The 17,949-nt window shown below is 43.5% G+C and overlaps 1 protein-coding gene across 29 annotated transcripts in view; it reads right to left on the bottom strand.

The window, feature by feature from the left end:
• Positions 1-17,949, bottom strand: part of CCDC62 (coiled-coil domain containing 62) — a 53,030-nt gene that overhangs the window by 16,477 nt on the left and 18,604 nt on the right. For 19 of the 29 annotated variants that reach the window (XM_016924463.4, XM_063786096.1, XM_063786117.1 and 16 more), the window contains 4 exons: positions 13,661-13,749; positions 12,856-12,971; positions 9,221-9,946; positions 4,783-4,927 (listed from right to left, as the gene is read on the bottom strand). In XM_016924463.4, the coding sequence (XP_016779952.2) occupies positions 4,783-4,927; positions 9,221-9,946; positions 12,856-12,971; positions 13,661-13,749 (1,076 nt within the window). The remainder of the gene's footprint in view (positions 1-4,782; positions 4,928-9,220; positions 9,947-12,855; positions 12,972-13,660; positions 13,750-17,949) is intronic. The other 10 variants (XM_063786114.1, XM_063786115.1, XM_063786098.1 and 7 more) reach the window with 1 other exon arrangement.

Raw genomic sequence — 17,949 nt, 5'->3', positions numbered from 1 at the left:
TGCCATGTTGGTGTGCTGCACCCATTAACTCATCATTTACATTAGGTATATCTCTTAATGCTATCCCTCCCCCCTCCCCCCACCCCACAACAGGCCCCAGTGTGTGATGTCCCCCTTCCTGTGTCCAAGTGTTCTCATTGTTCAATTCCCACCTATGAGTGAGAACATGCAGTGTTTGGTTTTTTGTCCTTGTGATAGTTTGCTGAGAATGATGGTTTCCAGCTTCATCCATTTTCCTACAAAGGACATGAACTCATCATTTTTTATGGCTGCATAGTATTCCATGGTGTATACGTGCCACATTTTCTTAATCCAGTCTATCATTTTTGGACATTTGGGTTGGTTCCAGATCTTTGCTATTGTGAATAGTGCCACAATAAACATACGTGTGCATGTGTCTTTATATCAGCATGATTTATAATCCTTTGGGTATATACCCAGTAATGGGATGGCTGGGTCAAATGGTATTTCTAGTTCTAGATCCCTGAGTAATCGCCACACTGTCTTCCACAATGGTTGAACTGGTTTACAGTCCCACCAACAGTGTAAAAGTGTTTCTATTTCTCCACATCCTCTCCAGCACCTGCTGTTTCCTGACTTTTTAATGATTGCCATTCTAACTGGTGTGAGATGGTATCTCATTGTGGTTTTGATTTGCATTTCTCTGATGGCCAGTGATGATGAGCATTTTTTCATGTGTCTGTTGGCTGCATAAATGTCTTCTTTTGAGAAGTGTCTATTCATATCCTTCGCCCATTTGTTGATGGGGTTGTTTTTTTCTTGTAAATTTGTTGGAGTTCATTGTAGATTCTGGATATTAGCCCTTTGTCAGATGAATAGATTGCAAAAATTTTCTCCCATTCTGTAGGTTGCCTGTTCACTCTGATGGTAGTTTCTTTTGCTGTGCAGAAGCTCTTTAGTTTAATTAGAACCCATTTGTCGATTTTGGCTTTTGTTGCCATTGCTTTTGGTGTTTTAGACATGAAGTCCTTGCCCATGCCTATGTCCTGAATGGTATTGCCTAGGTTTTCTTTTTATGGTTTTAGGTCTAACATTTAAGTCTTTAATCCATCTTGAATTAATTTTTATATAAGGTGTAAGGAAGGGATCCAGTTTCAGCTTTCAACATATGGCTAGCCAGTTTTCCCAGCACCATTTGTTAAATAGGGAATCCTTTCCCCATTTCTTGTTTTTGTCAGGTTTGTCAAAGATCAGATAGTTGTAGATGTGTGGTATTATTTCTGAGGGCTCTGTTCTGTTCCATTGGTCTATATCTCTGTTTTGGTACCAGTACCATGCTGTTTTGGTTACTGTAGCCTTGTAGTATAGTTTGAAGTCAGGTAGCGTGATGCCTCCAGCTTTGTTCTTTTGGCTTAGGATTGACTTGGCAATGTGAGCTCTTTTTTGGTTCTATATGAACTTTAAAGTATTTTTTTCCAATTCTGTGAAGAAAGTCATTGGCACCTCGCCATAGCCAGATGGTGTTTCACCATGTTGACCAGGCTGGTCTTGAACTTCTGACCTCAGGTGATCCACCCGCCTCAGCCTCCCAAAGTGCTGGGATTACAGGCATGAGCCACCACGCCCAGCCTATTATTATTTTTTAAGACAGGGTCTGGCTCTGTCGCCCAGGCTGAAGTGCAATGGCACAATCTCAGCTTGCTGCGCCTCTGCCTCCCAGGCTCAAGTGATTCTTCCACGTCAACCTCTTGAGTGGCTGGGACCACAGGCACGAGCTACAACACCCGGCTAATTTTTGTATTTTTAGTAGAGATGGGGTTTCACCATGTTGGCCAGGCTGGTCTTCAACTCCTGACCTCAGGTGATCTGCCCGCCTCAGCCTCCCAAGGTGCTGGGATTACAGGCATGAGCCACCACGCCCGGCCTGATGGCCTGATAAGTGTTTTGTTCGCATAGTGCAGAGAGGAGGTAAATCTGGAGAAGTAATTAAAGAAGGGATATTCTACACAGACATAAAGAATAGTGTCTCTTTGGGATTGAATAACTGGCTAGAACTTCTCTATCAGTTGAAAACGAAGCTATAAATAGATGGTGGTTTAGCGTGTGAAAAGGTGCACAACACTGTTAGTCATTAGGGGAATGAAAGTTAAAACCACACTGAGATACCTCTTCATACCTATTAGAATGTCTGGAATTTAAAAATTGACCATTGCAAGTATTGACTAGAATCTGGAGCAGCTGGGACCGGAGCATCAGCACCACACTGATGGTGGGAATGTAACTGGTATAACCACTTTGGAAAACATCTTGCAGTTCCTTAAAATGTTAAATATACCCCAGCACTTTGGGAGGCTGAGGCAGGAGGATTGCTTGAGGTCAGGAGTTTGAGACCACCCTGGGCAACATAACAAGACCCCATCTCCACAACAAATGTAAAAATGAGCTGGGCATAATGGTTCATGCCTACAGTCCCAGCTACTTGGGAGGCTGCAGTGGGAGGATTACTTGAGCCCAGGAGTTTGAGATTGCAGTAAGCCAGGATGGCATCACTGCACTCCAACTTGGGCGATAGAGCGAGACCCTGTCTCTAAAAAAAGAAAGAAAAAGGTTAAATATACACCTACCATATGACCTAGCTAGCATTCCATTCCTAGATAAACGAAAAAAAAAAATGTGTCTATACAAAGACTTATTATACATGAATATGCAAGCAGCTTTATTTGTATTATCTAGCACACCAGAAACAACCCAAATGTCCATTGACAAGTGAATGGCTAAATTGCTGTGGTAATAGGTTGGTGCAAAAGTAATTGCGGTTTTTGCCATTACTTTTTTTTTGAGATTGAATCTCGCTCTGTCACCCAGGCTGGAGTCCAGTAGCACGATCTTGGTTCACTGCAACCCCTGCCTCCCGGGTTTAAGCAATTCTTCTGCCTCAGCATCCTGAGTAGCTGGGATTACAGGCACACACCAGCACACCAGGCTCATTTTTGTATTTTTAGTAGACAGGGGATTTCACCATGCTGGCCAGGCTGGTCTCGAACGCCTGACCTCAAGTGATCCGCCTGCCTCGGCCTCCCAAAGTGTTGGGATTACTTTTAATGGCCCATCATTACTTTTAATGACAAAGACCATACTTACTTTTGCATCAACCTAATATATCCACACAATAGGATACTTGTCAGCAACAAAAAGGAATTATTTATATACACAGTCACATAAGTTAATCTCAAAATAATTACTCTGAGTGAAAGAAAAAAGAGGGACACAAAAGTTTGAACGCATTTATATAAAATTCTAGAAAATGCAAACTAATCTGTGTTACAGAAGACAGATTAGCGAGTGATTGTCTGGGAATAGGGAGGGACGCACAGGGCAGAGGAAGAATTCCAAAGGGGTTTGGGTGTAATGAATGTGTCACTATTAGTCTGTCACATACAGACTAATGTGTGGTAAATGGGATTTTATTATACAAGAAAATGTCTGGCCAGGTACAGTGCCTCGTGCCTGTAATCCCATTAGTGGGATGAAGATTTCAATTTGCCACCCTGGTATCTTGGTAAATCATAGATGTCAGATGTTTTCCTTTTTTTTTTTTTTTTGAGACAGAGTCTCACTCTGTTGCCAGGCTGGAGTGCAATGGCGCAATCTCGGCTCACTGCAAACTCTGCCTCCTGGTTTCAAGCGATTCTCCGGCCTCAGCCTCCCAAGTAGCTGAGATTACAGGCACCCGCCACTACACCTGGCTAATTTTTTTTATTTTAGTAGAGATGGGGTTTCACCATGTTGGTCAGGCTGGTCTCGAACTCCTGACCTCGGGTTATCTGCCCACCCCGGCCTTCCAAAGTGCTGGGATTACAGGCGTGAGCCACTGCGCCTGGCGATGTTTTCCTCTTTTATGTTTTTAAAATTTTATTGAAACAAAAAATAGAGGCAGGGTCTTGCTATGTTGCCCATGCTGATCCTGAATTCCTGGGCTTAAGCAATTCTTCCCCTTTGGCCCCCCAGAGTGTTGGGATTACAGGCATGAGGCACTGTACCTGGTCACACATTTTCTCATATAATGAAATCCCATTTACCACACATTAGTCTGTATGCATGTCTCTGCAGATAGAGAAATCCGTAAGCAAGCCCACCAACGTGTCACCTGGGTCTCTCTAGACACTGCCAGGGGTTGTGTATTTGGAGGAAGGGGCAGCTGAGACCAAGCAGTTAGGTGATATCTATATTTCTGTATTGTTCTTGTGGTTTGTTTTTCTTTTTCTTTTTTCTTTATTTTTTTTTTTTACAACCAACATATATCAAGTTGCCAAAAAAAAAAAAAAAAATACAATTTTTCTCGAAAGAAAAAATAGTCCCAGCACGGTGATTCACACTTATAATCCCAGCACACTTTGGGAGGCCAAGGCAAGAAGATCACTTGAGCCCAAGTGTTCAAGACCAGACTGCCTGTCTCTACAAAAAAATGAGAAAATTAGCTGGGCGTGGTGGCATGTGCCTGTAGTTGCAGCTACTTGGGAGGCTGAGGCAGGAGGATCGCTTGAGCCCAGTAGGTTGAGGCTGCAGTGAGCCATGATTGCACCACTGCACTACAGCCTGGGTGACTGAGTATCCTGTCTCAAAGAAACAGAACAAAACACAAAATAATAAAATAAATAAAAGGATTGCTTTAAAAGCATCTTAAAATCCTAGAATTAAAAAAAAACAAAAAACGGAGGAATAGCCAAAATAAGCAAGCTAACAGTGGTTGCTAGAGAAGCATTAAAAGCTGGTGAGAGGCCTGGCTTGAGTAAGCTGGGGATGTCTAAGCAAAATACGAACCTTTTCATTGAATGCTGGTGCATCTTTGTAGATTAACAAACTCGTAGGTGAGTTCTTTTTATTGGAAGAGGACTCCGTCTCATCTTCTCTCAAGGCAGATTTTGAAGAACCCAAAGAGTGGGAATCTTGGATGGCAATTAGCTCACTAAGAATAAGAAAACCCAACAAAAACAAATATCTTAAAACAATATCATACATAGATCACTCTTATACTCAAAAGTATCTTAAAAGGACAAATAAGTGTTTTTGTTATTGAAGCAGGTCAAGTTTGAGTAGAACATTATAGATTGGAATAGAATATTATAAGTTAATGCATACCTTTTGCAAATAAGAATTAAAATAAGGCTGGGCATGGTAGCTCATGCCTATAATCCCAGCACTTTGGGAGGCTGATCCGGGTGGATCACGAGGTCAGGAGATCAGGACCGTCCTGGCCAACATGGTGAAACCCCATCTCTACTAAAAACACAAAAATTAGCTGGGTGTGGCCGGGCGCGGTGGCTCACACCTGTAATCCCAGCACTTTGGGAGGCCGAGGCAGGCGGATCAGGAGGTCAGGAAATAGAGACCATCCTAACACGGTGAAACCCCGTCTCTACTAAAAATACAAAAAATTAGCTAGGTGTGGTGGCGGGTGCCTGTAGCCCAGCTACTCGGAAGGCTGAGGCAGGAGAATGGCGTGAACCCGGGAGGCAGAGCTTGCAGTGAGCTGAGATCGCGCCACTGCACTCCAGCCTGGGCGACAGAGCAAGACTCCGCCTCAAAAAAAAAAAAAAAAAAAAAAAAAAAAAGAGCTGGGTGTGGTGGCATGTGCCTGTAATCCCAGCTACTCAGGAGGCTGAGGCACGAGAATTGCTTGAACCCAGGAGGCGGAGGTTGCAGAGAGCCAAGATCGCACCACTGCATTCCAGCCTGGTGACAGAGAGACACTCTGTCTCAAAAAAAAAAAAAAAAAAAAAGAATTAAGACAAAATTATTAGGTAAAAGTAACTATAGAACAAAGAATGTTCCCCCTAAAAATACAATGAAATGAAAGTTCTAAAGATAGGATCATCTAAAAGGGAGGGAAAAATTAAAACAGACTAATTTTCAAAAAAAAAAAAAAAAAAAGCCAGCCGGTTGCAGGGACTCATGCCTGTAATCCCCATACTTTGAGAGGCCAAGGAGAGCTGACCACCTGAGGTCAGGAGTTTGAGACCAGCCTGGCCAACATGGTAAAACTCCATCTCTACTAAAAATACAAAAATCAGCCGGGCATGGTGGCGCGCGCCTGTAATCTCAGCTACTCTGGAGGTTGAGGCAGGAGAATCGCTTGAACCCGGGAGGCAGAGGTTGCAGTGAGCCGAGATCGTGCCATTGCACTCCAGGCTGGGCGACAAGAGTGAAACTTCATCTCAAAAAAAAAAAAAAAAAATGGAACCAAGTGCAGTGACTCGTGCCTGTAGTCTCGGCTACCTGGGAGGCTGAGGTGGGATCACTTGAGCCCAGGAGTTAGAGGCTGCAGTGAGCTATGATTATACCACTGCACTCCAGCTTGGGTGACAGCGAGACCCTATCTCTAAAAAGAGAAAAAAAAACAACATGGAATAAGGTTATACTTGTGAAAATTTTAGGTTTTCAGTTTGTGAGATTGATTTTTGTTAATGGCTTTATTTATTTATTTATTTTTGTTATTATTGGAGATGGGCCATCCTGTTGCCCAGGATGGCCTTCAACTCCTGAACTCAAGAGATCCTCCTTGCTTTAGCCTCCCAAAGTATTGGGATTACAGGCATGAGCCACCTCACTTGGCCAATGACCTTTTTTTTTGAGACCGAGTCCCATTCTGTTGCCCAGGCTGCAGTGCAGTGGCATAATCTTGGGTCATTGCAACCTCCACCTCCTGGGTTCAAGTGATTCTTGTGTCTCAGCCTCCCGAGTAGCTGGGACTACAGGCATGTGCCACCACGTCTGGCTCATTTTTGTATTTTTAGTAGAGATAGGGTTTCACCATGTTGGCCAGGCTGGTCTCGACCTCCTGACCTCAGGTGATCCACCTGAGTTTGACAGCAAAAGCTGTTCTGGAACAGACCAGAGGCACTAGAACTGCTTCCTTCCCTGTAACCTACAATGAAGTGAGAACAGGCTGCCCCCAGTTTCACCCTGCACGGGTAAACCTCTGTTTGTCAAATGGAATGCTGGCACAGATGTGAACATTTTAGTTAGATAATAAAGTAGGTACGCAAGTTCTTATAATCTATGGAAAAATAGAAAAACATAATTATCTTTCTACTTAATCACATATTTGTCATGTGATATCTTGGCATCCGTCTCTGCTGGCAGAACAGGCAATCACTTCAATCATTTTAAGTCGGTGAGGTCAAAAGGGCCTTGAAAGAAACTCTGAATGTAAATCTGAACTTATTTCATACATTAAATTTAATCCTCTATGCTCTTAAAACTATCTGACGTAAGCTTGTCCCTTAATATATGAGTGTCCTTGTTCAGTAGTGAAAAATAGGCATTGTGCCCTGATACTTGCAATTATCCAAAGATCTTTAAAGACCAAATATGAATAGATGACATTTAGCGTGATGACTGACTTTTTAAAATAATTTGCAACTGGCAGAATGACTATCTGCATGACCTTTAAACAATTCAAGTTTCTAAAAGGGCCAAAGGAAATAAATAAACAAAATACAAGAGCCAAAGGATACTCCAAATAATTAAGCACTAGAAATAAACTTTAATCATAAAGTCCTATAAAAGCCAATGTAATGATTAAAATATGCCTCTCGATATAGAAACTTCATCCTTTCTGTAATTTAAGATTAAAGAGCTATGCTTTATTTAAAAATAGCAGACGTTATTATGACGACACTCACACACAAGATTCAGCTATTCCAACAATAAGACAAGCCTGAATAAGGCAGCATATGCCTTATTCTCTTAAATTTCCTTCTCTTAAAAAAACCAATAACTTACCAGCTTGTTAAATACAAGTATCCTCTTTCCTGATTGATTTTCAAAAATTAAGAAAGTTTGGGCAATGTAAAGTCTCAAACAGATATGAAATGAATGAACACAAAGGCAGGCACAGTCGGATATGTAAATATACTAAGTGACCCTGGATAAGAGCTGAGAGATGCTGGATGTGGTGGCTCACACCTGTAATCCCCACAGGTGAAAAGATTGCTTAAGCCCAGGAGTTCGAGACCAGCCTGGGCAATATCGTGTCACCTCATCTCAATTTTTTAAAAAAGAGCCATGACAAATGTTTTTGAAATAGAGTCTCACTTTGTTGCCCAGGCTGGAGTGCAGTGGCACCATCATAGCTCACTGCAGTCTCAAACTCCTGAGTTCAAGTGATCCTCCCACCTCAGCCTCCCAAGTAGCTTGGACCACACGTGTTTGCCACCCATGCCCAGCAAATTAAAAAATTTTTTTTGCAGAGATGGAGCCTCACTATGTTACCCGGGCTAGTCTCAAATTCCTGGACTCAAGTGGTCCTCCTGCCTCAGCCTCCCAAGTACTGGGACTACAGGTGTACACCACCATGCCCAGCTAACTTAAAAACAATTTTTTAAAAATGTGTAGAGGCCAAGTGTGGTGGCTCATGCCTGTAATCACAGCAATTTGGGAGGCCAAGGTGGGTGGATCACTTGAAGTCAGGAGTTCAAGACCAGCCTGGCCAATATGGTGAGACCCCATCTTTACAAAACATATAAAAATTAGCTGGGCATGGTGGTGTGCGCCTTTAATCCCAGCTACTTGGGAGGCTGAGGCAGGAGAATGGCTTGAACCCAGGAGGCGGAGGTTTCAGTGAGCCGAGATTGCGCCACTGCACTCCAGCCTGGGCGACAAAGCTAGACTCCATCTCCAAAAAAAAAAAAAAAAAAAAGTGTAGAGATAGGGTCTTGCTATATTGCCCATGCTGGTCTCAAACTCCTGGCCTCATGTGACCCTCCTGCCTTGGCTTCCCAAAGTGCTAGAATTACAGGCATGAGCCACCACAATGCACCAAGAGACATTTTTATATGGGGTCTAGGTAATGCCATCTGGACCAGAAATGGTCGGCGTGTCAGTTCAGAATGGCTTCTGGGGTGAGGAATGCTCTAGGGTGGCATTCCACTCTGTGCAGCGATCCACCCGTTTGCTTGTTAATAAAGCATATCTGCCCAAGTCATAACAACTGGTTTTGTCTTTAAACAAAACCTTTGCCTCAGAAGCTGTCCTCAGTATAAACACGTCCCTGGAATCTAATAGAGCCTCTATAATTAAAGACTCAACAGTCCATGCTGTGATGAAAAGAGGGAACCGTTGGTCCTAAGGAAGATTTCTGTCAGCAAACACGGCTTCTGGATTAATAGTAGGTATGGCGTGGCTTCCGTCACCCTTTGTATTTCCAAATACTGGCATGCATGCTCCGTGGGTGTTTACAGATGTGAACGTTACTCACCTTGCCGGGGAGTCATGTTGTGTCCCACAGATGCTTTCTGAACAGGTGCACCCAGATTTGAGGCGGACAATTCTCTGCATTTTGGAAGGCTTGAAAATACTCATCCACTCCACGTCAGACATGTGACCTGGGGCTTCAATTATGAAGTTACTCGGGTGGCAGCACTCGGAGTCACACATGCCACTTTCGCCCAGACAGGCTTCATTTTTCTGGCAGCATGAGATTTCGGACCTTTCCATCTGATCTTGACATTCTACATCCAGCTTTTCTGGATGTTTTGAACTTGGACAGTTGGTCAGGCCCAGGTAAACACTGACATCATGCCACTGCTTCTCATCAGATAAAGTGGGTGTTTCTGAGGGTTGTTTTCCTTCGTTCTGAACCCCAGTGCCATGACATTTTGGTGATTTTGCGTGGATCTTGCACAATGTAATTTTGTTTTCGGGTTCAATCTGGGTTTTTCCTCCCAGAGACCAAGACTTGTGTTTCTCTACTAAGTCTTTGGTGAATATGGATGACAGCGTAATTACACTTTTCTCCCCAAACACAGTATCGATCTGTTGTTTCTTCTCTTTGCATTCATCGCAAGAGCTCTTGTCTGACCTATTTTGCTGAACCAACATGGCTTCAAATTTCTGGTCCTTAAACAGTGACTTCTGATTTTTTTCCCTCTTAATATCGACTTTTGGGTGGTTATTTTCAAGGTCTGATAAACACATGTCTCTGCTATGGTGGCATTAGAAAAAAAATGGAGGTTATAAGATATACTTGATGCTATCATTCTAAACATTTCACCCAAAACTCAGTAGAGCTAAATCCCAATGAGACTCGTTTGTCTGAACCTCAGAGCCCAATTCCAGCCCGACCTTCTCCAGGAAGCCTTTCTGACCACCAAGCCCACATTCCCTTTTCCATCCTCCTCTTATTGCACTTACTGTCTACATGAGAAAAAAAGAATACTGCAGAAATGTGACAAAACCTTTTAATAAATCTTCCTTTAAAATTTTTCATGTCACTTGTATTCAGGTATTCTAATCTGCATCATTCTGTTATCTTAGGAAATACAACTCTCTCTTTCCATAATGCTATAAACTATTTTATGCTTAAAAAAATTTTTTTTTGAGGCCGGGTGCAGTGGCTCACGCCTGTAATCCCAGTACTTTGGGAGGCTGAGGCGGGTGGATCACCTGAGGTCAGGAGTTCCAGACCCAGCCTGACCAACATGGAGAAACCTCATCTACTAAATATACAAAAATTAGCCGGGCGTGGTGGCACAGGCCTGTATTCCCAGCTACTTGGGAGGCTGAGGCAAGAGAATTGCTTGAACCTGGGAGGCGGAGGTTGCAGTGAGCCGAGATCGCGCCATTGCACTCCAGTGTGGGTGACAAGAGTGAAACTCCATCTCAAAAAAAAAAAAATTTTTTTTCTTTTTATAGAGACAGGGTCTTGCTATGTTGCCTAGGCTGCTCTTGAACTCCTGGCCTCAAGCAATCCTCCTGCCTTAGCTTCCGAAAGCACTGCAATTACAGGTGTGAGCCATGGTGCCCAGCCTATTTTAAGCTTTTAAGGAATAACCTCAACTCATCTAGTACCTCCTAGAGGCAATGAAGGTCAAAAAGGAGAAAGACAGCCTTCGCAACACGACGAAACCCCATATGTACAAAAAAAAAAAAAAAAAAAAAAGTAGCCGGGCATGGTGGCGCATGCCTGTGGGCCCAGCTACTTACTTGGAAGGCTGAGGTGAGAGGATCGCTTGAACCCAGGAGGTGAAGGTTGCAGTGAGCTGAGGTTGCACCACTGCATGCCAGCCTGGGCAACAGAGCAAGACCCCATCTCAAAGAAAGGAAAAGGAAGAAAGAGCCAGTATGTAAGGGGCTTCTGCCTGCAAGAGAGCTCTGAGTTAGTCTGGTGTCTGGTGGCAGTGGCAGCAGCTAGGACCCAGAGCCACAGGCCACAACCCCCCGCAGAGGGCCCCAAAGGAAAGTGAAGCAAGTGCAGCGGAAAGCAGGGCGGCCCCAGCCACACGCCACACGCCTGGGGTGATCCCTGCAGTGCTGCAGCTACTAAGCCCTGCTGCTCTCAACTCCATTCTCCCAGGGAAAGTCGCTGCTGCAACCCAGTCCAGCCTCCATGGTTCCAAACAGCCATGGGGAGCTTCCCTAATCCCTCTCCCTTTCAAAGACTTCTTGTAACATTTTGGCTTAGAAAAGTAGACTAAGTTGAGCTGTGGTACAGTTATATGCCTGTTAAATTAAACCACACTTTATATGTTTATATTTTAATTTTACCGAAACCAATTTAATTCCCACACTGCTTGTTGTGGGGAAGGGAAGATGTTTCCTATTAATAAGGCAAGCAGGAAAATCCAGTTAAGGGCACAGATCACCCTCGATGGAGTGGGGCTCCTACTCAGTGATCAATGCATTCCTTGGCATTACTTCTTTTGGGCGAGTGCCATGCCCTATATACCTACATGTGCCCAAGTCCTAGCCTAGTGTCCAAACACTGAATGCTGGATGGATGGATGGATGGATGGATGGACGAATGATTCATCTCTGTAGTGTCTATTCTAGCTCAAAGCCTTCTACACAACAGAAGGGAAAATCAAGTTAAATAAATTTACTTCTATCCAGTGGCTAAATCAGGATCATGACTAAAATTCTTAGATCAGGTCTTCCTGCGACTGAGGATTATGACAATCATTGTTAGCTCACACACATTTATTGTATTTATTTATTATTTATTTATTTATTTTTCATACGGAGTCTCACTCTGTCACCCAGGCTGAAGTGCAGTGGCGCAATCTCAGCTCACTGCAACCTCTGCCTCCCGGGTTCCAGCAATCCTCCTGCCTCAGCCTGCCGAATAGCTGGGACTACAGGCGCCTGCCACCATGTCTGGCTAATTTTTTTGTATTTTTAGTACAGATGGGGCTTCACCGTGTTAGCCAGGATGGTCTCGATCTCCTGACCTCGTGATCCACCTGCCTCGGCCTCCCAAAGTGCTGGGATTACAGGCATGAGCCACCACGCCAGGCCTATTTATTTATTTTTTGAGACGGAGTTTGGCTCTTGTCACGCAGGCTGGAGTGCAATGGCGCGATCTTGGCTCACTGCAACCTCCACCTCCGGGGTTCAAGTGATTCTCCTGCCTCAGCCTCCCAAGTAGCTGGGATTACATATACCCGCGAACATGCCCAGCTAATTTTTATATTTTTATTTATTTATTTATTTTGAAACAGAATCTTGCTCTGTTACCAGGCTGGAGTGCAGTGGCGTGATCTCGGCTCACTGCAACCTCCACCTCCCAGGTTCAAGTGATTCTCGTGCCTCAGCCTTGCAAGTAGCTGGGACTACAGGCATGAGCCACTATGCCTGGCTAATGTTTGTATTTTTAGTAGAGATGGGGTTTCACCATGTTGGCCAGGCTGGTCTCGAACTCCTGACCTCAGGTGACCCACCTGCCTTGGCCTCCCAAAGTGCTGGGATTACAGGTGTGAGGCACCGTGCCCGGCCACATTTATTTCCTACCATATGGGGAATAGTAGTCAGTACTGGCCAACAGTAAGTGCGCAGTAAATACTGGCTGATGGAATATAATACAAGATCATATTAATTGCATCTTGCTAAGATTACCTGGAGTCCAGGGCCTTTGATTCCTCCATCTTTGAGTCATACATCTGTATTAATTCCTGAGAATTTTCCACATTGAAATTAAGAAACTGCAGATCACTCTGTTGTTTTACATAAATCTGTCATAGATATTGACAAATCAACATGAAATGTAATAAGAAAACTAAACTGAACCAACAATTTGGCACTTTCCCTGAAACAGTTCACAAATCCTAAAACAGGTCAGATAGTTACTAGAGAAATATGCTAAATATGTCTGCTTTTAATTTTCCTTTGTTAGCACTAAGATTTGCTAGGATAGCTGGGCTCCCAACCTTTGATCACCACAAGCAAGACCTATTTGCTGTACTAAGCATGATATACAGGCTGGGTGCGCTGGTTCACGCCTGTAATCCCAGCACTTTGGGAGGCTGAGGTGGGCGGGTCATGAGGTCAGGAGTTCGAGACCAGCCTGGCCAACACAGTAAAACCCTGTCTCTACTAAAAATACAAAAAATTGGCTGGGCGTGGTGGTGGGCACATGTAATCCCAGCTACTTGGGAGGCTGAGGCAGGAGGATCGCTTGTAACTAGGAGGTGGAGGTTGCAGTGAGCCGAGATCAGGCCATTGCACCCCAGCCCGGTTGACAGTGCAAGACTCCGTCTCAAAAAAATAATAATAATAAAAATAAATAAACATGATATACAACTAATGTAGTTAGGATTCCAAACCACCAATTAAACAAAATCGACGGGCATACATTTTTCCTAATTTGCTATTTGTTTACAAACATTTCTTATGTGATAGAGAAGGATGGTTGGGGACATACCTGTCTCAGATTGTGCAGTTCTGAATTTGTGCGTTCTTGCTTTGACTTCGCAATATTAAGCAATTCATCTTTCCTCTTTTCTCTCTCTACTATTTAAGAACAAGTATTATTAACATTTTTCATCAGCTGTAGCCACACAAACCTCTCCATTTCCAACAATTTAATGCTCAGCTAACATTTTTGTTATTGTTGTTCCTGAACTTAAAAATAGCAGAATGGGCTGAACGAAGTGGCTCACACCTGTAATTGCAGCACTTTGGGAGGCTGAGGTGGGTAGACCACTTGAGGTCAAGAGTTCGAGACTGGCCTGGCCAACATGGTGAAACCCCATTTCTACTAAAAATACAAATTTAGCCGGGTGTGGTGGTGCCTGCCTGTGGTCCAGCTACTTGGGAGGCTGAGGCAGGAAAATCATTTGAACCTGGGAGGTAGAGGTTGCAGTGAGCAGAGATTGCGCCACTGCACTCCAGCCTGGATGACAGAGTGAGGACTTTGTCTTAAAAAAAAAAAAAAAAAAAAAAAAAAAAAAAGAAGTGATTTGTAGATTCAGGGATTATTTGTCTTTCCTTTTGTGGGGGGATAGAATAAGGGTGATTTCCAAATCTCTATACTTAATACATATTACTTCAATTATTTATTTTTAAAATTTAAAAGATAAAATATTTTAAAAAATAGAGATGGGGTCTCACTATGTTGCCCAAGCTGGTCTTGAACTCCTGGGTTTCACCATGTTAGCCAGGTTGGTCTCGAACTCCTGGCCTCATGTGATCTACCCGCCTCAGCCTCCCAAAATGCTGGGATTACAGGCATGAGCCACCATGCGCGGCCAAAACTGAGACATTTTAACAGTGGAAGTGATATCCGTAGTGCATCTGACTCTGTGGGTCTCAATTCTACATGCCTTTCATGTTAACAGCATCCAAGCAGGGTTTAAATAAACCTGTTTTGTTATATTTCCTAATGTTTAAATAAACCTGTTTTGTTATATTTCCAGCTACTTTGGAGGCTGAGGTGGGAAGATTGCTTGAGCCCAGGAGTTTGAGACCAGCCTAAGTCAACACAGCAAGACACTGTCTCTTAAAAAAAATAAATAAATACTTGTTTTGGATACAGCATGGTCCCTAAACAAAAGCCAACTACTTTATCTGGCCCTCAGAGTAATTTTAAATATATCTGAATGTTGGCCAGTGGGGTTGTCGGGGGGCGGTGGGGGAGGGCAGGTGGTCAAAGAAAAAAAAATATGTATATTTGAATGTTGCCTTAATCTCTGATTTCAGAATAATCTACTTTTGCATAAGAGGCAATGCCAATGTAAATATAAATGTTTCCCTAGTCCAGATAGTTTTCTCCATGGCTGGGTTTAGCTGAGAGATCAAAGTGGATTGGGTCTATTTTCACAAGTTGGCCACAGAAAACAGAGGTAAGGAACTCTCTGCTGCTATCTGCCTGAACAAGCAGCCTAAGCTAAAACAATGGGAAGGGACTTAGACGCCTGGAACCTGCTGAATTCTGATCAAGACTCTGCCTTTTACCGCCTGGGAAACCTGAGGCAGACACTCAGTCTATAAGAGCTCACCTACAGGACTGTCAGGACCCACAGAAATGTAAACTAGTATCATTGTTCTCTTTGCAAACTCCTTACTCCTAGTTATGTACAAGCAAAACATGTCCCTCAGCCTATGTAAAGAACGCGCCTGTAATCCCAGCACTTTGGGAGGCCAAGGTGGGCAGATCATGAGGTCAGGAGATCAAGACCATCCTGGCTAACACGGTGAAACCCCATCTCTACTAAAAAATACAAAAAATTAGCCGGGCATGGTGGCGGGCGCCTGTAGTCCCAGCTACTCGGGAGGCTGAGGCAGGAGAATGGCATGAACCCAGGAGGCTGAGCTTGCAGTGAGCCACGAACGCGCCACTGCACTCCAGCCTGGGCGACAGCGAGACTCCGTCTCAAAAAAAAAAAAAAAAAAAAAAAGAACTGCATTTTCAACAAGTTTTAAACTTAAAAGTAAAACTTTAAGACATCTTCCAACTTCAAATAAAACATGGTAACATCTGACTGGGTGCGGTGGCTCACACCTGTAATCCTAACACTTTGGGAGGCCGAGGCGGGTGGATTGTCTGAGCTCAAGAGTTCGAGACCAGCCTGGGCAACACAATGAAACCACGTCTCTACTAAAGTACAAAAAATTAGCCAGGTGTCGTGACGTGTGCCTGCAGTCCCAGCTACTCCGGACGCTGAGGCATGAGAATTGCTTGAACCCAGGTGGCGGAAGTTGAAGTGAGACAAGATTGCACCACTACACTCCAGCCTAGGCGAAAGAGCAAGACTCCATCTCCGAAAAAAAACAAAAACAAAAAAAATCGTAACATTTAGCCATAGCACTTGATGGCATATTATCATGTTATGCCCTTTAAAAATTCTTTTTTGGGCTTAAGCCAAGCACGATGGCTCATGCCTATAATCTTAGTACTTTGGGAGGCCAAGGCGGGAGGATTATCTGAGGCTAGGAGTTCAAGACCAGCAGCCTGGGCCACATAGCGAGACCCTGCCTCTACTAAAAATAAAAAAAATAAATAAAATTAGCTAGGTGTGATGACACATGCCTGTAGCCCCAGCGACTCAGGAGGCTGAGGTGGCAGGATCACTTGAACCCAGACAGTCGAGGCTGCAGTGAGCTATGATTGCACCACTGCACTCCAGTCTGGGCAACAGAGCAAGACCCTGTCTCTACTAAATAAATAAATTCTTTTGTAGGCTTTGTTCACTTTTATAATTGAAACATGCAAATCTACCAATTGTCTATATTTTGAAAAAGAAGAATAAAACATACAAAAATTGTTTTCAGACAATGGTGTGAGATTGTCTTTAGTTAAGAAGATGTTTAAGGAATCAATTTAGGATGACAGGCGTGGTGGCTCATGCCTGTAATTCCAACGCTTTGGGAGGCAGAGGTAGGAGGATCTCTTGAGCCCAGCAGTTCCAGACCAGACTGGGCAACATAGTGGAACCTCATCCATACAAAAAATTTAAAAATTAGGCATGTGTGATGGCATGTGCCTGTGGTCCCACCTACCCGGGAGGCTGAGGTGGGAGGATCACTTGAGCCTCAGAGTTTGAGGCTGCAGTGAGCTGCGATTGTACCACTGCACTCCAGCCTGGGTAAAGAAATCTGCTTAGTATATGATAAAAATATTTCACAAAATCGATTTATTATAATATTAGCTAACAAATTCCATGTATTTTACTTAGTAATACATAGTAGAGTGCATGGGTAAAAAGTGATTAATCAAAAAGAAAAGAGACTAATGTATCCTTTAAGCTTTGTTCTTTCCTTTGACCTCCCATAGCATTTTATGCATAGCATTTGTATAGTAGTAAATTCTGTGGGCCTGTGAGCTTCTGAGCATATCGCAGGGCACCTGGCATACAAATGCTGGTCCAAGAACTGTTTGAATGCAACTGTAAAGCTACAAATATGTGATATCTTTAGCAGCGTTAACGGGTTATCACTACTTGCAGATGCAGCAATCCTAGAAATGGTGAAAATAGTGACCTCTAGTGGCAGAATACCACACTTTCCCCCCGATCTTTAATCACAAGAGATTAAAATTAAGAATTCCATTTCACTTAAAACTTCTTAGGCCAGGCATGGTGGCTCGCACCTGTAATCCCAGCATTTTGAGAGTCCGAGGCAAGAGGATCGCTTGATCCCAGGAGCTAGAGACCAGCCTGGGCAACATAGTGAGACCCCTTCTCTGCAAAAAAATTAAAAATTTAGCCAGGCTACTCGGAAGGCCAAGGCGGGAGGATTCCTTGAGTCCAGGAGTTTGAGGCTGCGGTGAGCCTCAATTTTTTTCCCATTAATTTACAGACAAACTGCTTTCCATTCCCTGCCGCCATATTCCTTACCTACCCCCAGTATCTCAGAGTTTCCACTGGTGAAGGCCTACTTCTCCATTCCCAACTGAGAATGACTGACATAGAGAGCTTGTTGACATCCCTGCCAGCCAAGGTGATTCTACTGGGCTTTCTTTTCAGTGGTTTGTGTTAGGAAAGTCATTGATTTAGAGGTAAAGTTCCGAAGAGAAAATCATATGAACACTTTTTGGTCTACTGATACCTACCCTCAGTCCCCCTTTTACTAGGGGTACGCATTCATTAAAAAAACCCCTACTCTGAGCACCCATACAACCATTCTGTTTTTCGCTTTCAGTAAATTACATGATATATTCAACAATTTATTATAAAACAGCCTTTGTGTGAGATGATTTTGTCCAAATGCAGG

This window comes from Pan troglodytes, chromosome 10 (assembly GCF_028858775.2).
Source record: "Pan troglodytes isolate AG18354 chromosome 10, NHGRI_mPanTro3-v2.0_pri, whole genome shotgun sequence".
Classification (NCBI taxonomy): domain Eukaryota; kingdom Metazoa; phylum Chordata; class Mammalia; order Primates; family Hominidae; genus Pan; species Pan troglodytes.
Note: the sequence above shows the minus strand (reverse complement) of the source record. Positions and strands in the feature narration are given on the sequence as shown.